Below are 23083 nucleotides of genomic sequence, written 5' to 3'. Positions count from 1 at the left end.
TAGCTACAAAATGTATAAAGATAATCTGACAGAACTCAGGAAAAATAGACAATGCTATTTTCATAGTAGGAGATTTAAACTCACCTCAATAACTGATAGAACAAGCAGATAAAAAAACAATAGGAGGAGAACTGGAAAAATGATGGAAGAGGAGCAGGATGTGGCAATCACCTTCTTCCACACAAATACATCAAAAATACATCTACTTGGGGAGTGGCTCCTGCAGAACACATTCTGAATGCCGGCAGGAGACCTCAGACCGCCAAAAAGGCAAGAGAATTTCCATGTAATCAGGTAGCGCAAAGGAAAGAAGGGAAAAAGAGAGACAAAGAATTCTGAAGAGACCAGCCCCTCTGGGAGGCAGCTGTGAAGGGGGGAAGGCTCCCACAAACGGGGGAGCCCCCTCACTGGCGGGGAAGCACAGGGGAGCCTTGGAGCCCCCAGAAGAGACAGCAATGGCAGTTCTGCTGAGGGCATAGTGGAGAGATCCCCACAAGGAGGAGTGAGGGAGCATGCCCCAGCCACAGAAGCTAATCTGCTCACCTGTGGCGGCAGTGGGGGTTGGGAGCCCAGGCTTGGGCTTTGGAGAACAGATACCAGGGAGAGAGCTGGGGACTGGCTGCATGAGAACAGCCTTGGGGACGGGTGTGCCAGTGAGCTAGCAGGGAGTCTGGGGAAAATCCTGGGCCAGACGGAGAGGCAGAGGACTTTTGTTTCAGAGTGCTAGGGAGGAGCTTCCCTCTCCAAGAACTCACAGGCTGGTAAGTGGTGCAACCTGCAGATGCTGGATAGAAAAGCCGGCCTCCCACCCCGTGTCCCCAACCAGCAGCTGCTGGATCGAAAAGCCCACCAGCCCACCCCCCTGCTGGGTCCCGCCGAATGCCTGCCCACCTGCCCGCTGCCCTGCTTGCCCACCCCGCAGCCCACTCACCCACAGCTGCCAAGGGTCCTGTGTGTAAGGCAAATTATTGGCCACACCTTCCTGGCAGCAGGGGAAGCCCACCAACACTAAGGGTCCCGCGATCAGGACCAACTTCCCTGGGAGAATGCACAGCACACCTCAAGCTCACACTGACCTCTGCGGCTGCAAGCACTCCGCAGATTTCAATTAGACTTCCATATCCCTCCCCACCCCTGACCTGAAGTTGCAAGTGAGCTCCAATCACACTCTTTTGCCCCCCCTTGCCTGGGCAGGGAACTGACTCCTGAGAGCAACCCACACACAAAGTAGGGACCAAAACCAAAATTGATCCTTGAGGACTGCAGGACCAAGGAAGAGAAAGACAAACAGCCACAGGAGGAGAAGATTTAATGCCCACAATAGGCTTGAAAGAACCTGCATGTGTGGATCACCTGAATAGATGAGTGTTTCTACAATAGAGACTGTAGACATAGGGGACAACTGGGGACTGTGGGGACAAATACACACAGGAGTAATACCAGATCACAGTCTGAGCTCTCCACAGTCCTCTCCACAGCAGGGGCAGAGCCATAGCTAGAAATATTGGAGGATTTCTTGGTATGCTTATTTTGTTTCTGGTTTTAGATATTTGTTAGTTAAATTTTTACTGTATATATTCGTAGGTAGATGTGCTTGTAATTGGTATGGGTACTCTTTTCTTTCTTTTCTTTGCTCTCTCTTTTTCTCTTCTCTTTGGTTTCTTTTCCTCTTCTCTTTCTGCAAGTGCAAGTGTGCACATCTCCTTGTGTAATTTTGACTGATTAGAGTTGCTTTTACCACCAGTCTTGGGGATCTGTCTGTCCTTTCCCCTTCTTCCCTTTCTTCTTCCCTGTTTTCTTTGCTCTCCTTCTACCTCCTTTTTCTCCATGCCGTGGAGCTGCCAGGGTGTTGGTGACCAGGCTAGGGGTCAAACCTGGACCTCTGAGACAGCAGAGCAGAGTCCAGGACATTGGACCCTCAGAGAACTCCTGACTCCATGGAATATTAATCAGCAATTGCTCCCCCAGAATTCTCATTCACAACACCAAGCTCCAAATCCAACCAAAGGCCAGCAAGCTCCAGTGCTTGACACCTCAAGCCAAACAGAACAGAGATAAGAGGAATTTGTACTAGGCAGCATAGGGAAAGGAGACAGCAAATATGATAAATTAGATAAAATGAGAAAATAAAGAAACACCTTGCAGGCAAAGGAATAAGATAAAACCCCACATGACCAAATAAATGAAGAAGAAATAGGAAAATTGCCTGAAAAAGAATTCAGAGTAATGATAGTAAAGATGATCCAAAATCTTGACAGCAAAACAGAAAAAATACAAGAAACATTTAATAAGGACCTAGAAGAACTAAAGAGCAAAAAAACAGTAATGAACAACAAATAAATGAAATTGACAATACTCTATATGGTATAAACAGCACAATAACTGAGGCAGAAGAATGAGTAAGTGAGTTGGAAGATAGAATGGGGGAAAATAACTGCCACACAGCAAGAAAAAGAAAAATGAATAAAAAGAATGGAAGACAGTCTCAGAGACCTCGGGGATAATATTAAGTGTACCAACATTCGAATCATAGGCGTCCCAGAAGAAGAAGAATAAAAGAAAGAGTCTGAGAAAATATTTGAGGAAATTATGGTGGAAAACCTCCCCCACATGGGAAAGGAAATAGTAAAGCAAGTCCAAGAAGTGCAGAGAGTCCCATACAGAATAAATCCAAGGAGAAACACACCGAGGCACATATTAATCAAACTAACAAAAATTAAACTTAAAGAAGAAATATTAAAAGCAGTAAGAGAAAAGCAACAAATAACATATAAGGGAAAGCCCATAAGGATAACAGCTGATCTGTCTGCAGACACTCTGCAGGCCAGGGAGTGGTATGAGATAATTAAAGCCTTGAAAGAGAAAAACATACAACCAAGAATACTCTAGCCAGCAAAAATCTCATTCAGATCTGATGGAGAAATCAAAAGTTCTAAAGACAAGCAAAAGTTTATAGAGTACAGCAGCACCAAACCAACCTTACAACAATTGCTAAAGGAATTCCTCTAGGCAGTAAACACAAGAGAAGGAAAAGACCTACAAAAACACAGCCAAAATAATTAAGAAAATGGTAATAAAAACATACATATCAATAATTACCTTAAATAGAAATGGATTAAATGCTCCAACCAAAAGACACAGATTGGCTGAATGGATACAAAAATAAGACCCTTATATATGCTGTCCACAAGAAACCCACTTCAGACCTAGGGACACATACAGACTGAAAGTAAGGGGATAGAAAAAGATATTCCATGCAAATGGAAGTCCAAAGAAAGCTGGAGTAGGAATACTCATATCAGACACATTAGACTTTAAAGTAAAGACTATTAAAAGAGACAAGGAAGGACACTACATAATGATCAAGGGATCCATCCAAGAAGAACATATAACAATTGTAAATATCTATGCACCCAACGCAGGAGCACCTCAATACAGAAGGCAAATGCTAACAGCCATAAAAGGGGGAATCAACAGTAACACAATAACAGTAGGAGACTTTAACACTCCACTTACCCCAATGGACAGATCATCCAAACAGAAAATAAATAAGGAAACATGAGCTGTAAATGAGATATTAGACCATCTTGACTTAATGGATATTTATAGGACAGTCCATCCAAAAACTACAGGATACACTTTCTTCTCAAGTGCAAATGGAACATTCTCCAGGATAGGCCACATCTTGGGGCATAAACCAAGTCTCAGTAAATTGAAGAAAACTGAAATCATATCAATTGTCTTCTCCGACCACAACGCCATGAGTCTAGGTATCAATTACAGGAAAAAAACTGTAAAAAACTAAAACACATGGAGGCTAAACAATACGCTATCAAACAACCAAAAAGTCACTGCAGAAATCAAAGAGGAAATCAAAAAATACCTAGAAACAAATGACAGTGAAAACACAATGACCCAAAACCTATGGGATACAACAAAACCAGTTCTAAGAGGGAAGTTTATAGCAATACAATCGTACCTCAAGAAATAACAAAAATTTCAAATAAACAACCTAACCTTACACCTAAAACAATTAGAGAAAGAAAAACAAAAAACTCAAAGTGAGCAGAAGGAAAGAAATCATAAAGATCACATCAGAAATAAATGAAAGGGAAAAGAAGGAAACAATAGCAAATATCAATAAACCTAAAAGCTGGTTCTTTAAGAAAATAAATAAAATTGAGAAACCATTAGCCATACACATCAGGAAAAAAGGGAGAAGACTCAAATCAACAGAATTTGAAATGAAAAAGGAGAAGTAACAACGGACACCACAGAAATACAAAAGATCATGAGAGACTACTACAAGCAACTATATGCCAATCAATTGGATAACCTGGAAGAAATGGATAAACTCTTAGAAAAGTACAATCTTCCAAGACTGAACCAGGAAGAAATAGAACATATGAACAGACAAATCACAAGTATGGAAATTGAGACTGTGGTTAAAAATCTCCCAACATGCAAAAGCCCAGGGTCAGATTGATTCACAGGTGAATTCTATCAAACATTTACAGAAGAGCTAACACCTATCCTTCTCAAACACTTCCAAAATAGAGCAGAAGGAAGTATACTCCCAAACTCATTCTACAAGGCCACCATCATCCTGATACCAAAACCAGAAAAAGATGTCACAAAAAAAGAAAATTATAGGCCTATAACACTGATGAATATAGATGCAAAAGTCCTCAACAAAATACAAGCGAACAGAATCCAACAGCACATTAAAAAGATCATACACCATGATCAAGTGGGGTTTATCCCTGGAATGCAAGCATTCTTCAATATATGCAAATCAATCAATGTGATACATCATATTAACAAACTCAAGGATAAAAACCATATGATCATCTCAATAGATGCAGAAGAAACTCTTGACAAAGTTCTGCATCCATTTATGATAAAAAATCTTCATAAAGTCAGCATAGAAGGAAGTTACCTCAACATGATAAAAGCCATATATGACAAATCAACAGCCAACATCATTCTAAATGGTGAAAAACTGAAAGCATTCCCTCTAAGAACAGGAACAACATGAGGGTGCCCACTCTCACCACTATTATTCAACATAGTTTTGGAAGTGTTAGCCACAGCAGTCAGAGAAGAAAATGAAATAAAAGGAATGCAAATTGGAAAAGAAGAAGTAAAATTGTCACTCTTTGCAGATGACATGATATTATACATAGAATACCCTAAAGATTCTACCAGAAAATTGCTAGCACTAATCGATGAATTTAGTAAAATAGCAGGATACAAAATTAATGCACAGAAATCTCTTGCATTCCTATACACTAACAACGAAACAGCAGAAAGAGAAATTAAGGAAACTATCCCATTGACCATTGCAACAAAAAGAAAAAAATACCTAGGAATACACCTGCATAAGGAGGCAAAAGACCTGTACGCAGAAAAGTATAAGACAATGATGAGAAAGAAATCAAAGATGATATGTACAAATGGAGACACATACCATGTTCTTCATTGGAAGAATCAACATTGTGAAAATGACTATTCTACCCAAAGCAACTTACAGATTCAAAGCAATCCCTATCAAATTACCAATGGCATTTTTCACAGAACTAGAACAAGAAATTTTATGATTTGTATGGAAATGCAAAAGATGCCAAATAGCCAAAGCAATTTTGAGAAGGAAAGACGGAGCTGGAGGAATCAGGCTCCCTGACTTCAAACTATACTACAAGGCTACAGTGATCAAGACAGTATGGTACCGGCACATAAACAGAAAGAGATCAATGGAACACAATAGAGAGCCCAGAGATAAACCCACGAACATATGGGCACCTTATCTTTGATAAAGGAGGCAAGAACATACAATGGAAAAATGACAGCCTCTTCAATATGTGGTGCTGGGAAAATTGGACAGCTACATGTAAAAGAATGAAATTAGAATACTTCCTAACACCATACACAAAAATAAACTCAAAATGGATTAAAGACCTAAACATAAGGCCAGACACTATAAAACTCTTAGAGGAAAACATAGGCAGAACACTCTATCACATAAATCAAAGCAAAATCCTTTTTGACCCTCAACCTAGAATAATGGAAATAACATCAAAAATAAACAAATGGGACCTAAAGAAATGTAAAAGCTTTTGCACAGCAAAAGAAACCATAAGCAAGACAAGAAGATAACACTCAGAATGGGAGAAAATATTTGCCAATTAAGCAATGGACAAAGGATTAATCTCCAAAATACAGAAGCAGCTCATGCAGCTGAATACCAAAAAAAGCAAATAACTCAATTCACAAATGGGCAGAAGACCTAAATAGACATTTCTCCAAAGAAGACATGCAGATGGCTAACAAACACATGAAAACATGCTCAACATCACTAATCATTTAGAGAAATGCAAGTCAAAGCCACAATGAGGTATCACCTCACACCAGTCAGAATGGCCATCATCAAAAAAATCTACAAACAGTAAATCCTGGAGACGGTGTGGAAAAAGGGGAACCCTCCTGCACTGTTGGTGGGAATGTAAGTTGGTACAGCCACTATGGAAAACTGTTTGGAGGTTCCTTAAAAAAATAAAAATAGAACTACCAAATGACCCAGCAATCCCACTACTGGGCATATACCCTGAGAAAGCCATAATCCAAAAATAAACATGTACCATAATGTTCACTGCAGCACTATTTATAATAGCCAGCATGTGGAAGCAACCCAAATGCCCATCAACAGATGAATGGATAAAGAAGATGTGGCACATATATACAATGGAATATTTCTCAGCCATAAAAAGGAATGAAATTGAGTTATTTGTAATGAAGTGGATAGACCTAGAGTCTGTCATACAGAGCTAAGTAAGCTAGAAAGAGAAAAACAAATACCATTTGCTAACTCATATATATGGAATCTAAAGAAAATGGTACTGATGACCCCAATGACAGGGCAAGAATAAAGATGCAGATGTAGAGAATGGACTTGAGGAGACCGAGCTGGGCGGTGGTGGCAAAGGGGAAGCTGGGACGAAGTGAGAGAGTAGCACTGACATATATATGCTACCAAATGTAAAATAAATAGCTAGTGGGAAGTTCCTGCATAACATAGGGAGATAAACTCAATGATGGGTGATGACTTAGAGGGCAGGATAGGGAAGGTGGGAAGGATTCGTGGGAGGGAGGGTATATGGGGATATATGTATAAATACAGCTGATTCACTTTGGTTTACCTCAAAAATTGGCAACAGTGTAAAGCAATTATATTCCAATAAAGAACTTAAAAAAAAATCAATAGGCATATAGAAGATTCTGAAAACATAATTAACAATTTGGCCTAATTAATAAATACACAAACTGCCATAATAACTACGATACAGTCTTTTTAATTACATATATGTTATTCTAAAGCAAGTATCAACAAACTTCCAAGGACAGAAATTGTACAGAACATATGCTAACCTAAGTGGATTTAATAAGAAATCAATAAGAAACAGGTAACTAGAAAATCATTAAATGTTTGCAAGTTCAATAATACACTTGAAAATATCATCTAGTTGAAAATTACAGTAAAATTAGAAATTATTTTGACATAAAACAAAATGAAAATCTATTAGTATTAAAATTTGTGAGCTGCAAACTAAAGCTATGCTTACAGGTAAACTTATAGCTTTAAAGACTACAGAGCATACATGGGAAATCTCTGTATTTTCCTCAGTTTGTTGTGAAGTGAAAAATGCTGTAAGAAAAAATGAAGTCTAACGAAAAAAAAAAAGGCTAAAAGTCAAGGGTTTTAAAATCCATCTTAAAAAATATATATTAAAATAAAGTATGTAAAAGAATGGAAATAAAAAAAAAGTAGGCATGAATGAAAATAGAAAACTAACTTCTAAGCAGAAAAAGTAACAAACACAGAGCTTGGCTCCTTCAAAGCACCAATGAAATATAGAGAATAAAAAAAAACAGAGAGAGAGGAGAAAATCACCATTAACATGAATTAAAAAAGCTTAACACAAGAGATACCACAGACATTACACAGAGGATATAATAAACATTGTGCTGATAAATTTAAATATTTTAATGCAAAGTCTACATTTCTTCAAAAATGACATAAAAAGACTGACATAAAATAATCTGAATAATTCCATACTGATTTAAGAATTTGAATCTATAATTATAAGACTTCCAACAGGAAAGACTTTAAGCCCAGCGGGCTTCAGAGATATATTGTGCAAAAAAGTTTTACCAGACTCTCCAGGGAATTTGAGTCCTGCACTACCATGCCTTAAAAACTAGACAAAGACATTAAAAGAAAATTTACAAACCAAACTGTCTTGGCAACATTAAACAACAATAAGCTGAATCTAACAATATAAAAAAGATAACACTCCACAATCACACTTGCCTCGGCAAGTTCCAAATCCACAGGACTTGCTGTTAGAAAGGACAGGCTGAAACTACTGGGCAGGAGTTGATGCTGTGACCCACAGGCAGAATCTCTTCCTGTTCGGGGAAGCCTTAGCTCTTAAGGCCTTTCAACTGCCCACCGAGACTGTTGAGGATAATCTTCTATACTTAAAGTCAACTGAAAATTGATTTTAATCACATCTGCAAAATACCTATACAGCAACACCTAAATTATTTTTGACTGAATGACTGGGGAATGTAGTTTGGCCAAGTGAACATATAAAACTGACCATCACATAAGGCAAACATTTCTCATGTCTTTGTATGAGGTCTGCGTAATTCGGATAACAAAAGCTGAAAAATATATCAAGAAAAGCAAATTACAGACCAATATCCTTCATGAACAACAGATACAAAAATTCTTGACAAAATATTAACAAACTACATAATAATACATTAAAAAAAAGATGCTACATCATGACCAAGTGGACTTTATTCCAGGAATCTAAGTTTAACCTTCAAATACCAATCACTATAATTCACATTAAAAGAGTAAAGGTGAATAATCATATGATTATCTGAAGAGATGTAGAAAAAAATAGTTGTTCAAATTCAACATCTATTCTTGATTTTTTAAGAAAACAAAATGCAAAATTCTTGGTAATTGAGCAATTAAAATGTTTTCAATCTGGTAACAGATATCTACCTAAAAAAAATCACAGTTAATATCATTCTTATTAAAAAAAAAATTGAAAGATTTTGTCCTAGGAGTACAAGAAGGTCTTATCTCATCACTTCTATTCAACACTGTACTGGAAGCTCTAGCCACAACAAGATGTCAAGAAAGGGAAATAAAAGTCATAAATATTGGAAATGAATAAGTAAAACTGTCATTATTTACAGCGGACATGATTGTATATGTACAAAATCCTACAGAATTTAAAAAAACACCACCACCAACTCTAGGAAATGCAAAGTGAAGTCACAAATAAATCAACTATTTCTATTTACTAGCAACAAATAGTTGAAAATGGTATTAAAAACAATCCAATAATACAAAGAAAAAATATTAAATATTGAGGAATAAATTTAACCAAAGAAGTGTAAGATGTCTAGACTAAAAATTACAAAACATTTCTAAAATTAAAGAAGACCTAAATAAGTGGAGAGTAATACCATATTCATAATTCCAGGTTCAACATTGTTAAGACAGACTCTTCAAATAATCTACAGCTAAAAGGAAATTAATAAAATTCTAGCAGGGTTTTATTAAAAAACAAATTGAAAGGCTCCTAAAATTCTCACAGAAAAGTGAAAAATCTACAATGATCGAAGCAACCTTGACAAAGAAGTACAAAGTTAAGAGGACAAACTACTGGATTTCAAGTCTTTCTAAAATGCACAATAACCAAGACTGTAGTATTGCTATAAGACTAAACAGATCGATGGAACAAAATAAAGATAGAGACACAGACTTCCTCATATACAGTCAAATGATTTTTAACCAAGGTGCCAATTTAGTGTATAAAAGTGTTTAACAAATGCGACTAGAATAACCAGAAAAAAATAAACCTCAACCACTAACTATTCTTCCATACACAAAACTAAATACAAGTTGCATCAATTTCTAAAAAGGCAGAACAATAGGAAAGTATCTCCAACTCCTAAGGCTATGCAAAGATTTCTTAGGATACAAAAACATGGACTATAAGAGAAAAAAAGAGTAAATGTTAGATATCATCAAAATTAAAACTTGATCTCCATTAAGGATATAAAAAGGGAAGCCACCAACTCTGTGAAGAAAATTTTCACAAAGGACTAGTACTAAATATATATTAAAAATAAATATCACCAGTGGGGATTTGAGTGAGAGGGTGGGGGAAGGGTGAACACACCACAGAAATCTCAAGATGACAAAGTCATTGTTCAGTGAAAGGGGCTGCATGCTTTCTACACACTTTCCCTGCCATCTCTACACAATGAAATGCAGGGGTCAGTGGTACTGAGACAAGGAAAGGCAGTTCCACTCTTTGCTTCTATAAAAGCAAGTGACCCAACCTATTATGCCCTGGTCTCAGGCTTGCTGTGTTCTCAACATCCAGATGCATCAGCTATTGTGCTCCCTGCTCTGGAAAGAAATGACTAAAGACACCTCCTTGGTATTTTCTTTTTCTTGGGCATTTTCAGCTCATAAAGTGCAGTCAACGTGTTGTGTGTGGTGAGGAGGGAAGGGCACGTTTCAGGGTGGTCCCCACCACTGCCGGCACTGGTGGCTCAGGAGCCTCAGGATTAGTGCTTTGTGTCCAGGAAAAGAGATGAAAAGTCAGTTATTTAAGCTGTTGATTTTTTTTTTCTTTTTTCTGAATGAGGGGTGTGTGGGGAAGAAAGGTTTTGCAATTCAGTTTTCCTCAATAAATTACTGCATTTTGCTGAGGGCAGCTGTGTGCAAGTTCACATGCTCAGAGCAGTCCCAAACTTTTTTAAACAAAAATGAAATGTCTAAATCCAACTTTCGCATCTTACCTTCATTTTTACTTGTTTTATCAGTAGGAAGACTTCTTGGAAGTGATGATTTTAATGACAAGAATTGTAGACAATTGAGACTCCTTACTCAATGTTACCTGGGACTTCGGCAAACTATATGAAAATTACATTAATTTGAAATATTTAGTCCTCAATGGTCTATTTTGAAAGCAATTGATTTTTATTCTGTGAGTCTATATGGGAAAGTGTCCATTAAAATCTTTAAGGATTACAAAACTTAGAATCTCTGTGATGCAAACTCATGACGCAATACTTATGAGCCTGGAAATTGTCTGTGGCAATAATTTTAACATAATGCCATTATCAGACTATCTCTCCTACTTAAAAATACATGTGATATTTTAAAAATAACTCCCCATTATTTAGTGCTTAGCATGCACTTAGATGTTATACTAAGAATTTTATTAAAATGACTTCATTTTGCCTTCCCAAAAAACCTTCTCTATTTTACAGAAAAGGAGAGGGTGGCTCTGTGGGGCAGAGACAGGAAGAGGGAGAGCTAAGACTCAAGCTTGGAAAGGGAGACTGTGGGCTTCCCCACTCCACCCCACTTTAAAGTTATTGACACCATAAATGATTATCAGGTGGAATCACACTACATAATTTTTTTTTTTTTATGCTGCTTTCCTTCTTCCTTTGGAATCACTAACAGCTCCAATCTGGCCAGCATCTATAATGCGACTGGACAGGCAACATATCTGCTAGTTATAAGAGGAAGCTGAGGTGAAGGCAGGCTACTCCTGGAAGGAGTATAAAAGGAGAGAGGCCCATCTGGAGTGTAGCATCTGAGGAGGTGTTGCTGGTTGGGATACAAACTCGTGATCACCCCTCTGCTGGGATGTGGTCTCTGAATGACGTCACCTGAGGGGATGAACTGTCCTGCTGTGTGGACAACTGCTCAGAATTCAGAGTTTCCATCAGCCATACCTGGCATCACTACTGCAAAATATTAAATAAATTATCTGAGATTTCATTTAAAGGAATGAGAAGGAATTAGATGAGGGAAAGTATATGGAATAAACCCTTTAGAAGTAATAAAAATAAAAATAATGATGTACTTTTCAAGATTTATAAAATACACCAAGGATGAATAGAATAATCAAAAATGAGTTTGAACACACTTGGCACTAAGTTCATCCTTTAAAACAAAACTGAACAATCCCCTTCAAGCCCCTTCCCAACCCCACTCTCAGCTGGTGAGAGAGAAAAGACTGGTTCCCACATGGGAACTCGGCTTCCGGCAGCACCTCCTGCCCCACCATCCACAGGGGCCTTTTTCTCTCATCCAGAATCAAAGGTCACTTCCTAGAAGTTCTGCCCACCTCCTGGACCAGGCTCCCTAACTGCCTCCAGCCCCCACGTCCAGTTTGTCTTCCAGGACTTCCTCCAAGGTGCTCGCACAATTAGGATTCCAAGGGCAGCAAGAGATTAATCTCTGGATGTCTCCCTCCCCTTGTGGGCTGGAAGAGACCCGTGAGGGGAGGGCTTTGTGCCTGACTCACCCTGTACCTCAGGGCCTCAACCCTACTCCCTGTTTGTTGAGGGGAAGGAGGGAGAGAGGGAAATACCACACACCACCACACACAACCCCAACACACACACTAAAAACCCAAACAACCAGCAACACCTCCTCAGACCCTACAATCCAGATGGGTCTCTCTCCTTTTATAGTCCTTCCAAGAGTAGCCTACCTTCAGCTTAGCTTTTTCTACACCTCTTCCATTTGCAACCTGGTCTCCTCCCACCTGAAACCTGCTCCTGGGGTCACCAGACGCCTCCTGATTCCAAATCGACTAACAGCTTTCCATGGACTTACCTTCTCTGCACTGAACAGACCTGTCCTTCCTCAGTTCCCCAACCTATTTCCTCCTCTCTTCCTTGCTGTTCATTGTGTGTCTTCTCTGCTTCCCTTCTCTCTCTGATTTCTCTTTGAATATAAAGGCTTCCATAAGCTTCTGATCTTGGTCCCTAAAAATGCTTCCCTCTCTCTGGGCCATCTTATGCATCTTCACAGACTCAACAACTGCCTGCTCAGTGAGGAACACACAGGCACCACACGCATCCCAGGTCTCTCTCTCAAACACCAGACTCTTGCTTCAAATTACCTGCTGGACGCCTCCACCTGGAGAACTCAAAACTTCAAGACAACTGAACTAAAAGTGGCAGAGCTGGGACTAGAAATCAGCTAGACCAAATTTTCTCTCCTCACACTAATGAGAATGTTTTATACTGAAATCAGGTAGCATCGCTCCCTGTCCCTCTATATGTCATGCAAAAATATGTGATGGATTCTGATCATGACGGCTAACTAACCATGTGCTAAGCACACAGTAAGCCAGACAGCATTGGAAACCCAGCCTTGCCCTAGCTTGTAGTAGCAATGTAACAGATCTTTTCACAAAATCTTTTCAAAGTAATTAACAATCACTCTCAAAATGTGACTGTTTTTAGGGAAAGATTGCTTCTGGGGATACATAACTAGCTAAACCCAGCAGGACACACTCATAAAATAACTTTGCCAAAAAGGAAAAAAAAAAAATCAGACAGGTTAGCAGTAAAGTCCTCTGCCTCTGAGTCTCAGCTTACTTCTCACTGCCCACAGGCTTCGTTGTTTGCAGATATTCATTGCTGCATTTCTCTGTGCAGCTTTGGATAAATGCATTTCATTTCCCAAATAAACACTTGCAAATCACCAGAGCCTGAAACACTGAAAAGCAGACTGAATTAAATAACAGAAAAAAACATCCCACATGAGCAACAATACTGAATGAGGAGATGAGAGCTGAGACAAACCAACATCATTCTTTAGAACCTCAAGTTCACAGACAAAACAAAGGCTGGATAGAAGGTATTTCTGTGGATATTTCTGTCTTAAAGACACCTTAAAACAAAGCAATCAACGCGTGAAAAGAAAAATTGCCTACAAAAACAAAAACGACATATTCTAAGCTGACTTTGATCCCATACTCTAACTGCTGACTTAAAGGCCTTGTATCATCAATAACTACTTTTTACTGTGCTTGATCAAGTATTATTTTTACTTTATTATTACTAATCTTTCTTCGTAAGTAACCAAATCTGGCCTTATCAAAAAAAAATGGTGCAGTAAATACAAGTCTTTTGTGGTAATACAATGCATCATTTAGTTAATCTAGGCTATGTTTCCATGAGAGGTGATTGTTTCTCTGCTATGAAATGTGCTCACAGTAAAGGGAAGCCAGGCCAGATCCCTGGAAGGCAGAGGGAGAGCCACTCACCAAGCATGTCGCTGCTTCCAACCAACCTTGATGTGACTGTGTAGCCCCTCCTACACCAGGTATTACTCATCTTAACTCAGCCTCCCAATCACAACCACACCTTTCTTCTATAAACATGGTCTTTTACTTAAGATAACATGACACATCGCGAGGCTGAAAGGCCCACCCTGAGCCCTTGTGAAAAGGCCGTGAAAAACAGGCATTTTGCTTTTCCTGTGAGAACTCTGACAGGACTGTTACATTACCTGGATGAAATCTTGAAATGTCAGGGGCAGCAAGTCATCCATACACCCAATGTCTTTGGAGAAACGATTTAAAATTCTTCCTGCAAGAACAGGATATGAGAAATCACTCATTTCCCCCAGACAGGCCCTTTGAAAGAAACAACTCATGAACAAACCAAAACAATATTTTGAAAGTATATGTATTTAATACATTACAGATTCATATGAAATAAGCTGATGTCAGTGGTAAAGAAAGAGAAAATAGGACGATGTCTAAAGAGAAACAAAATACCACCAAATGGCAGTGGTGGGGACTTGAAATTGAGCCCTGATTTAATTTTAAAAGAATGGGGGGGAAAATCTTGTGGCAGTTTGGGAAGGGTTGGTGGATTTGAGAATGTTCCTTCCTTTTAGATCCGTCCCATCTAAGACTTATTCCAAGTGCTAAGTCAGTAAATAAACAGTTGCAAAATACTTAAGTTAATCCTAATTATTACACTAATTTGGCTATACTTATCAAAATTAATTTTGCTAAGTGATATTTTTAAACATAATTATAAGCTCTGTAATTTTTTCCCCTCGAGATAGTACAAAGCAACTCACATTTTGGGAAAGTTTGGATTTCCGCCATTTCCAAAGTTGTGAGTTTACTACCAGGGTAATAAGTCGTTATTTTCAGAGGTACACCAGGTGTGACAAACACAAACCCATGCTTAAGCATCCAAGAAGACAAGGAAGATGTAGGCAGGAAAACAGAAATATTACTTAATGACTAAAAATCACTTATCATCATTGATTTTATTTCCCTTCTCAGAAGCCACAAAAGTAATATATCATAAAGATTGCAGGATTGGAAGATGAAAACTAATTTCTAGCAAATATCTAGTGTGAATTAAAAGTGCCACCTCCCCATCAGTAAACAAAGGATGCTGCAGCCATCAGGCACTGCAGCCACCCCCGCAGCAGTGCACCCAGAGGAGACTCAGGATGAAAACACGCAGGATACTGGCCCCGGATAGCTGAGGTGCACATCCACATCAAAGGCATGATTTCAGTGAGCCCAGACTCTCGCATCCTCCCATACATAGAAAAGCCCTAAATTCCTTAACTTGAGATGTCCAGTTTTCTTTTATTAACAGTAATCTTTTGATGTTCTGACTATCTGGTCTTTGTTGCAAAAACTCCTATGTATCCTGGCTCCCCCCGCCCCTTGCCTCTTCGGAGCAGTCTCGCAGGGTTATCTGAGATGCCTTCTCCTGGCTTAAGTCCTCAGTTTTGTCCACAGAATACAACATATCTGTCAACTTATAGGCTGTACATTTTTTTTTTCAGTCAACACTAGTCTTATGATTAAATTTAAAGAAACTGAAGCTACACATACACAGACACACACACAGAGACACACACACACACATACACACACAGAGCCTATTTTGGTATAGCAACTCTTGAGAAATATGTTATCTAGGCCACTGAACTTCTTTCACAATTGAGGCTTCAGGAAGCCAGCCTGTAGGTGAGATGTGGGACCTGTACTTGCTCTTCCTGACCTCTGTCAGAGGTGACTTCCTCCCGAGGCCCTTCACACCAAGCCACAACTGGACCGAGAATGACCAGGGCCTGGGGGCTGAGTTTCCGCTGCCGGGATGAGCTGGCTCTGCTGTCCTCCACAGGGCACCTGGCTCACTGGAAGCACAGGATGTGCCCAAGCCAGGAGGTAGAGCACCTGCAAGCTTTGGCTCTTGGCCAGGCCTAGGCCATTACAGGCTGGGCCTCAACCTTCCTGTCTCAGGCTTAGGAAATACAAACACCAGAATCTGTCCTTTACTGACACCTTTGGAGGCTCAGTGACAAATTTTCTGAGCCTCTAAGAATGCCTGCTTTAGAGGGTGATTCTCAGGATTAAATGGGCTCATGAAGGTATAAGAACCCAGTCACGATGTCAGGTGAGTTAACAGGTGCTCAACCCCCAGGGTGAGATGATGACTCTGACCCCCAGGTTCTGCAGCATCACGTCACCTGGGAAAGTCTACCAGGCACTGCAGGAAGGTCCACTTGTCAAAATGCTCATTCTGATTCAAGAGTGTTAGAGGGAGCTAGAGAGTCTGCATTTCTTCCAAGCTGCCAGCTGATGTCCTTTCTGCTATTTCCCAGATCACATTTTGAGGGGCAATAGAATGGGTTATTATTTAATCAGTTCTGCTTTAGGAACATTAAAATCAAATGGACAATATTTCCACATATTCTTATGGATTCTGTGGTCCCTCTAGATATTTTTAACTTCTCAAAGTAGCAACATCAAAATAATGAAAATATATGTCAAAAAATGTTAAAGGCATAGTTTAAATACTGGTGATTTATGTGATGGAAAAATGCAACTTTTTAACATAGACAGGCTTCAGAAACACTGCAAGTACGATTTGTCTTAGAAAGTGTTGAAAGCAATACTGGAATTTTTTTAAGATGAAAAGGCTACTCAGAGATGAACAGTAGGAGAAAATCACCCCTTTACCTTTCAGCAGATGTGGGAAGCACAGGGTCTGAGAGACCCAGGGTTGACATAATGTAAGATACAAGGAAAATAAAAACAATGAGAAAAAACATCTCCCCACAGAGTGACTACAAAAACTGAACTGAATGTCAAAGAACGTCAAAAAACTAAACTGTTACTCACCCATGAGCTGAGTAGAAAATATGAGATCAGAAAGTTCAATAGTTACTTAATTGCACTAAGAAACATTAGGAGAGCAAATGGAACTTCCCGAATATTTCATCAGGCTTTGGCATAGACTATTGTAACCAGATACATTATTTCAAGTTCATGACCTCGTAGTTAATATTAAAGTTTTCTCAAAAGTCTCCAAATGAAATCCTGATGATGAATTCCCTTCACACACATGCCATGAAGGGATGTGTGTGAAGTAAGGCTACGCGGAAAGTGTATAGGAGAAAAAAAAACAATGAAGAACAGAAGATGGAGATGGAGACCACCTGGATGGTCTTCACCCAAATGACCCAGGGCCCCTGCTGGAGTATCTCCAGGGAGGCAGAGGGAAGGGGGACTCACGTGAACAGGGGGAACCCAATTCAGGTTCAGACTGTTCTGTGAGGCAGGGCTTCCTTACAGGAAACCGCATCTTCCCTTCCTGGAACATCCAAGCTCTGCTGCTTATTCTGTCCTGATAACCACACAGAGTGAATCTGATTTCTCTTGATATGACAGCCTTTCAAATACTTGAATGAAATAAACCATATTCTTTCCAGCAACTACTCCTTGGTGTCTCAATGATCCCTCATAAGGCTCAGTGTCCTATCTCGGCTGCTGCCTCTTGTCCAGACTCAGAGGGACAGTCTCAGTTAATGCCTTGTGCCCAGGAATAAAACCAATATCCCAGGTGTTACCTGATTACCTTGGAATAAAGTGGTATCACCAATTCTCCATTCGGCACAGAATATAGTCAATCATAAAGCCAACAATTATGGTAAATTCTGAAGGCCAGATCCCATTTTGGACACATGTAGAATGAAAATCCACATCACTCCCACCTGTACTGCACAGGTAGGATTCTAGAAACAACTGAGCAATACATATGAACAACTCTAAGAGCACATCCCTCCTGACCTAGAAATTCCCTTTCTAGGAATGTATCCCCAGGACCCAATAAGTGCATCAAATATGGTTGAATATGGCATATTTGTCAAGTCAGAAGTAGAAAACAATCCGAACAAGTCTGATACAAGTCTATAATGTATTACATACCATTTTAATTTTTCCTGTATGTGCTTATTTTTGTACAGTAACTGTGTATTACTTATGTAAAAAGGTAAAGTAGGGAGGGGAGAGCAAGAGAAAGAGTGGGGGAAAAGGGGGAGGAGGAAGAAAGGGTTGAAAGGGATGAGGGAGGGGGAGAAAAGGAAGGGAGGGAGAGAGAAGGGGGAGAGCAGGAAGAGGAGGAGGGAGGTACCCTTCTTGAAGTCCATGGTATCGGAGAACCAATTAGAGTCTTCCAAACTGCTCTGGTTCACAATTTTCTATCTTTTCCACAACATAGAACATCATGAAAGATGTCACTGAACTTCTCAAAGTACAAATTTATTAAGTGACCATATTTTAAGAAATGAGTCTACAATTTACGCTGGAGTAAGTCACCTCTAGAATTCTGACAACTGACTCATACCCAGGACTTCTCAGCTTACTTACAACCATACTATAATTTAAAACTTGGAAGTTCCCATGCCTGGTCTGGGCCTTATTATTTTTTTTTAAATAACAACCAAGAAAGAGATATATTTACATATCATAAAATATCAAACCATATTTTCACTAAGGTATATTTTACATCTCATAAAATTTGCCGATTTCAGATGTACAATGAATTTTAGTAACTTTACTGAATGATGCAACCATCACTAAAAATCAGTTTTAAGACATTTTTATGCCCCCAATAAGATCCCTTGTACCATTTACAGTGACTCCCTATTCCCACTGCCAGCCTCAGGCAACCACTAATCCACTTTCTCTATAAATTTGCCTTTTCAGGACATAATATACAAATGGAATCATAAAGTATGTGGTCTCTGGGTCTGGCTTTTTGCACTCTGTAACGTTTCTGAGGTTCACCAATGATGTAGCATGTCTCTTTTTGAGCCCCATTCTTTATCACAGGCAAATGGAGGGGTGGGGAGGACAATAAAAGATCCACTGTCCTGGTGAGAAGTGAAATCAGATTCAAGCAGCCTACTGAAAAAAACAGCAGAGTCCCTCCAAAGAGGCACAGAAAATATACCTGTACCTTCCAGGTACTGTGCAAGGTGATGGAGCAAAATTGGCCCAGTGCAGAAGGTGTTCAGTGGAGCCTGGAGATGGTCACCAGGCTGAAAAGGATTCCTGTGTGCATGAGGGAGCCACTAAGGGAGGTGGGCCAGCCTGGACTTCCTGCATCATTCTACACAAGCTAATTCAGCTTAGACGAGTCCGAGAACAGGAGAGGGAGCTGTAGAAGCCTGGTTGCTCCACAGTTTCCTCTCTGCTGTTAAAATAGGTCATCAATATGGTGGCTGCTCAAGGAATGTCATGAAACAGCAAAAGCAGCAGCAATTAGGAAACCATCAGTGGAAAAACCACCAAGTTCTGGTCCTCCTCTGGCCCTCAGCAGCAATAAGCCTTTAGGCAACTCACCCAACTTCCACTGGGAGGCAAATCCCTTATCTGTAAAAGGGAGATGATAACATGCACAGGATTAAAAAGATCAGGCTTATGCAGGGACCTTCTAGAGTATGAAGTAGCACGCATGTGCTATACATATTATCCTTAAGGGATTTTAGAGCTTTAAAGGACATGAAAGGTCACCAGGGCTAGTGATTTCCAAACGTTGTCCTGTGAAGCATCAGATTTGACAGAAATGCCTCGAAGAATGAGGGAGAAGAGGAAGTGAAGGCCAAGTTCACCCAGCTCCAGACATCCCATCCATCTTCCTTACTGCCCACCTCCTTCTAAACAGGGCCCCTTACATCTATTTGGACATTCACATAGAGATGGCATTTCAAGAAAGGGTTCTGCAGCAAACAGAAATGTTCAAGTCCCTTTATAGACCAAGCTTCTGGTGATGGAGGAGACAAGGTCCCGCCTCGCTCAGGGTGATGCAATACTGTTACATCATGGGGTGGGTGCTGCTGCCAAGTCATCCTGGGGTTTCCACCCAGCAGAGAGAGGAGGCACAGAAAGCCCACTTTTCAGGGCAACTTCCTGCAATGTCCTTTGCTGCCTTTTATTTTTTTCTAAGGATAATGCCATTGACCATTTTTGCTTTTTCTGGTTCTCTCTAAACTTCAGTCACTTTCATTACAATGATTTCCTGTTTGCTTATACATCCCAAATTGTATCTCCACTCCTGACCTCTTCCTTGGACACTTGGCTGTCCTACAGAATATCTTAAGCTCAGCACATCTGAACTGAACATAATCCTTTAAAGTGGACCCACAACTACGCACACCCAACTTCTCAAACTCTGTCTTAGACCTCTGCCCAAGCACCCAGCATGAAAATTTTTCATTCACTTTTGACTTCTCTTGATCTCACGGAATTTCCAACAGGTCTTAACTTGTCATTTTAAATAATTTCATTTACATCCTCCTTTCTTTATCAAATCACAGATATCACGTTTTTAGGAATAATGAGGAGAGAAGGGACAGAAGAGAGGTACCTAACTTCCTTCCCTTCCATCACTCCTGATCACATACCCTTATTCTAATGGGGGTACCTCCTCTCTCTTCTACCCATCAAGAAGGTCCTCAATTCCCCGTCCCATCTGTCCAGATCTCAGCCTTAGCCCTTTCTCCTCCATGAGACTCTTGCTGACAAATGTAGCTCCCAGGAATCTGCCACTCACTTGAACTCCTTTATCTTTATTGGACAGGCTTGGAATAACTGTGCTGCCCTCTCAGGGACCCTCCACAGCCCTGGCCACAGCTAACTGACCCAAAGTGCCCAGGGGAAGCTAACCCATTGACTAGCCACCAAGTCATTCAAATCTCCCCTCCTAAGATCTACGAGGCCAGGAGAGAAGCAGGAAAGTGGAGCAGACTCTCCACACCCAGCAAAGATGAGAGGCGAAGGGGCTTGGGAACATGCACGAGCCTTGTGACAAGGGCCCCAGCTCCCACGAGGACCCCAGTTCCCAGCTCCAGTTCCAGGAAAGTCAGCATCACTCCAGCTCCACGAGATGCCCATTTCCTTTTAATCAAGCCCTCCTCCTCTGAACTAGGGTAGATTCTGCCCCTAGAAACCCACAAGCCTGACCAAAACAATCACCTCAGGTGATTGCTAAAATTAGTTGGGGAAATAAGAGATTTTGTAAAGTTAAAATTTCAAATTACTAAGTACCTTTTAAATAACATTATTTTAATCATTTTGGCAGAAACTTTTTCATGTGGACAAGAAACTTTGGTATTTTTTAATTTTCCATTTTGGTTTATTACAGAATATTGAATATCGTTCTGTATGCTATACAATGGGATCATCTTAAACAAAAGATACACAGTATAAACACACCTTTTCTTGACCACACAGATCTAATATCTTGAGCATCAATGGTTTGACTGTTTTCAAACATAGCAATGTCCTCTGGGTTACTTTTGGTTACTTAAAATGCACTCCAACCCCCACCCAGCTACCATCTTTTAAAAATATTTGTATAATACTGTGCTTTCAGCTGATACATGATGCTGTTGCCCCACACCTGTCTCCAACCTACATTTTTACTTTTAGAGCTGAGGACTGAGGAGACTCTGCAACCAAGTAGGGCCTAAAAGAAGACTCCACACACTCTCAGCAAAGACAAACAATTCTCATGTTTAAAGGCATAGGTTTTCTGACACTTTGTTTGATGAGGGACTATTTCAGCGAGCTTCCAGATTCCACCTGGGGTCTGGGTCTATTCTCAGAACACATTATAGTATAATATATTTAGTGGTTTAAATACTTTTCATGTGTATTAGTCTTGAGTTCACATCTAGATGATATATCCTTTGTAAACATGGACCACATGTCACAGACAATCTATAACAAAAAGCAAAGTGCCAGGTGTTGGTGCTCAGATGGGATTTACTAATAAACCCAGTGGCTTTCCAACTTTTTTTCTTTAAGATGGGAAACCTTCTTTGCAGAAGGACTCTTACAGAAAAACACACAACAAATTTAAAAAATGAATAATGTAAAAGCTGCTCTTACTCAACAGAGAGTGTAAGACCGGGAACCCACTCAGCGACCATCTCGCTTCATGTCAATCAGGGGACACAATTGGAAAGATTAGTTCTGATCACTACAGACTCCACCAATGCCCTAGTCATCTTCAGCTTGTAAACATGTGGGTGAAACTACTAGTTTGTGGAAGGTTCCTGTGGATCTGAGTGAAGTTAGATCAGAAATAGCCCAGCACTCATAAGAACAGTGCTTCCCCAACTTTAATCTGTACAGGAATCTCCAGGGATCTGGTTAAAATGTATATTCTCAAGAGCTCTGGGTGGGGTCTGAGATTCTGGAATCCTAACAACTCCTGAGTGATGTTGATGCTGCTGTTCCCAGGACCACACTTTGAGCAACTGAACATTTCTGATGATGCTCCTTTGTCACCCATACTGGCCTCTGAGAGCTAAAGGATCCCTGCCTCGATTTACCTCTGCGTTGGTTTCAAAAGCACCTAGTATTTGACGGGGATGTTTTGGAGCTGTGCTTTAAAAGATGCAGTGGTCAATTCGCCTGAACAGGCTCTGACTTGACTACAGGAATGTGCTTGCACAGACGAGACCTGGAGGTTCTGAAAGTGACTTTTGCTTCATTAACATGCCAAGATCTCTGCTCAAGGGAGGATCTGTACTCTACTAGGCACAATTCCTGCCATGTGCAAAGGAGCATGGAGACTGCACATGCCCCAGCTCTCCCGGCTGTTCTGAGAAATCTCTGCCCCTTTTCTCGAGCCCTGGAGACATGCCTGCATCCTACTCCTTGAAGTTCTTTTACTCCCTGCGCTCAGGGAGAAGGTGTTTTTAGAGCAGGCGCTCTCCCTTCTTTATTGCTTAATCAATGAGTAAAGTTTCTGCTCTGCTACACAGAACCCAGTTCCATAAGGGGCATTTTCAACTTCAGGCACAGGCCTCACTGAGGGGTCACCAACCCAGTGGGGACCAGTA

At 40.2% G+C, this 23083-nt stretch overlaps 1 protein-coding gene across 1 annotated transcript in view; it reads right to left on the bottom strand.

The window, feature by feature from the left end:
* The window catches only part of LOC130835726 (ATP-binding cassette sub-family C member 4-like), a 192771-nt gene that overhangs the window by 90908 nt on the left and 78780 nt on the right, over window positions 1-23083 (bottom strand). The window contains exon 20 of the mRNA XM_057707518.1: window positions 14417-14496. Within this exon, the coding sequence (XP_057563501.1) occupies window positions 14417-14496 (80 nt within the window). The remainder of the gene's footprint in view (window positions 1-14416; window positions 14497-23083) is intronic.

The sequence above is a fragment of the Hippopotamus amphibius genome, chromosome 14 (assembly GCF_030028045.1).
Source record: "Hippopotamus amphibius kiboko isolate mHipAmp2 chromosome 14, mHipAmp2.hap2, whole genome shotgun sequence".
Taxonomy (NCBI): domain Eukaryota; kingdom Metazoa; phylum Chordata; class Mammalia; order Artiodactyla; family Hippopotamidae; genus Hippopotamus; species Hippopotamus amphibius.
Note: the sequence above shows the minus strand (reverse complement) of the source record. Positions and strands in the feature narration are given on the sequence as shown.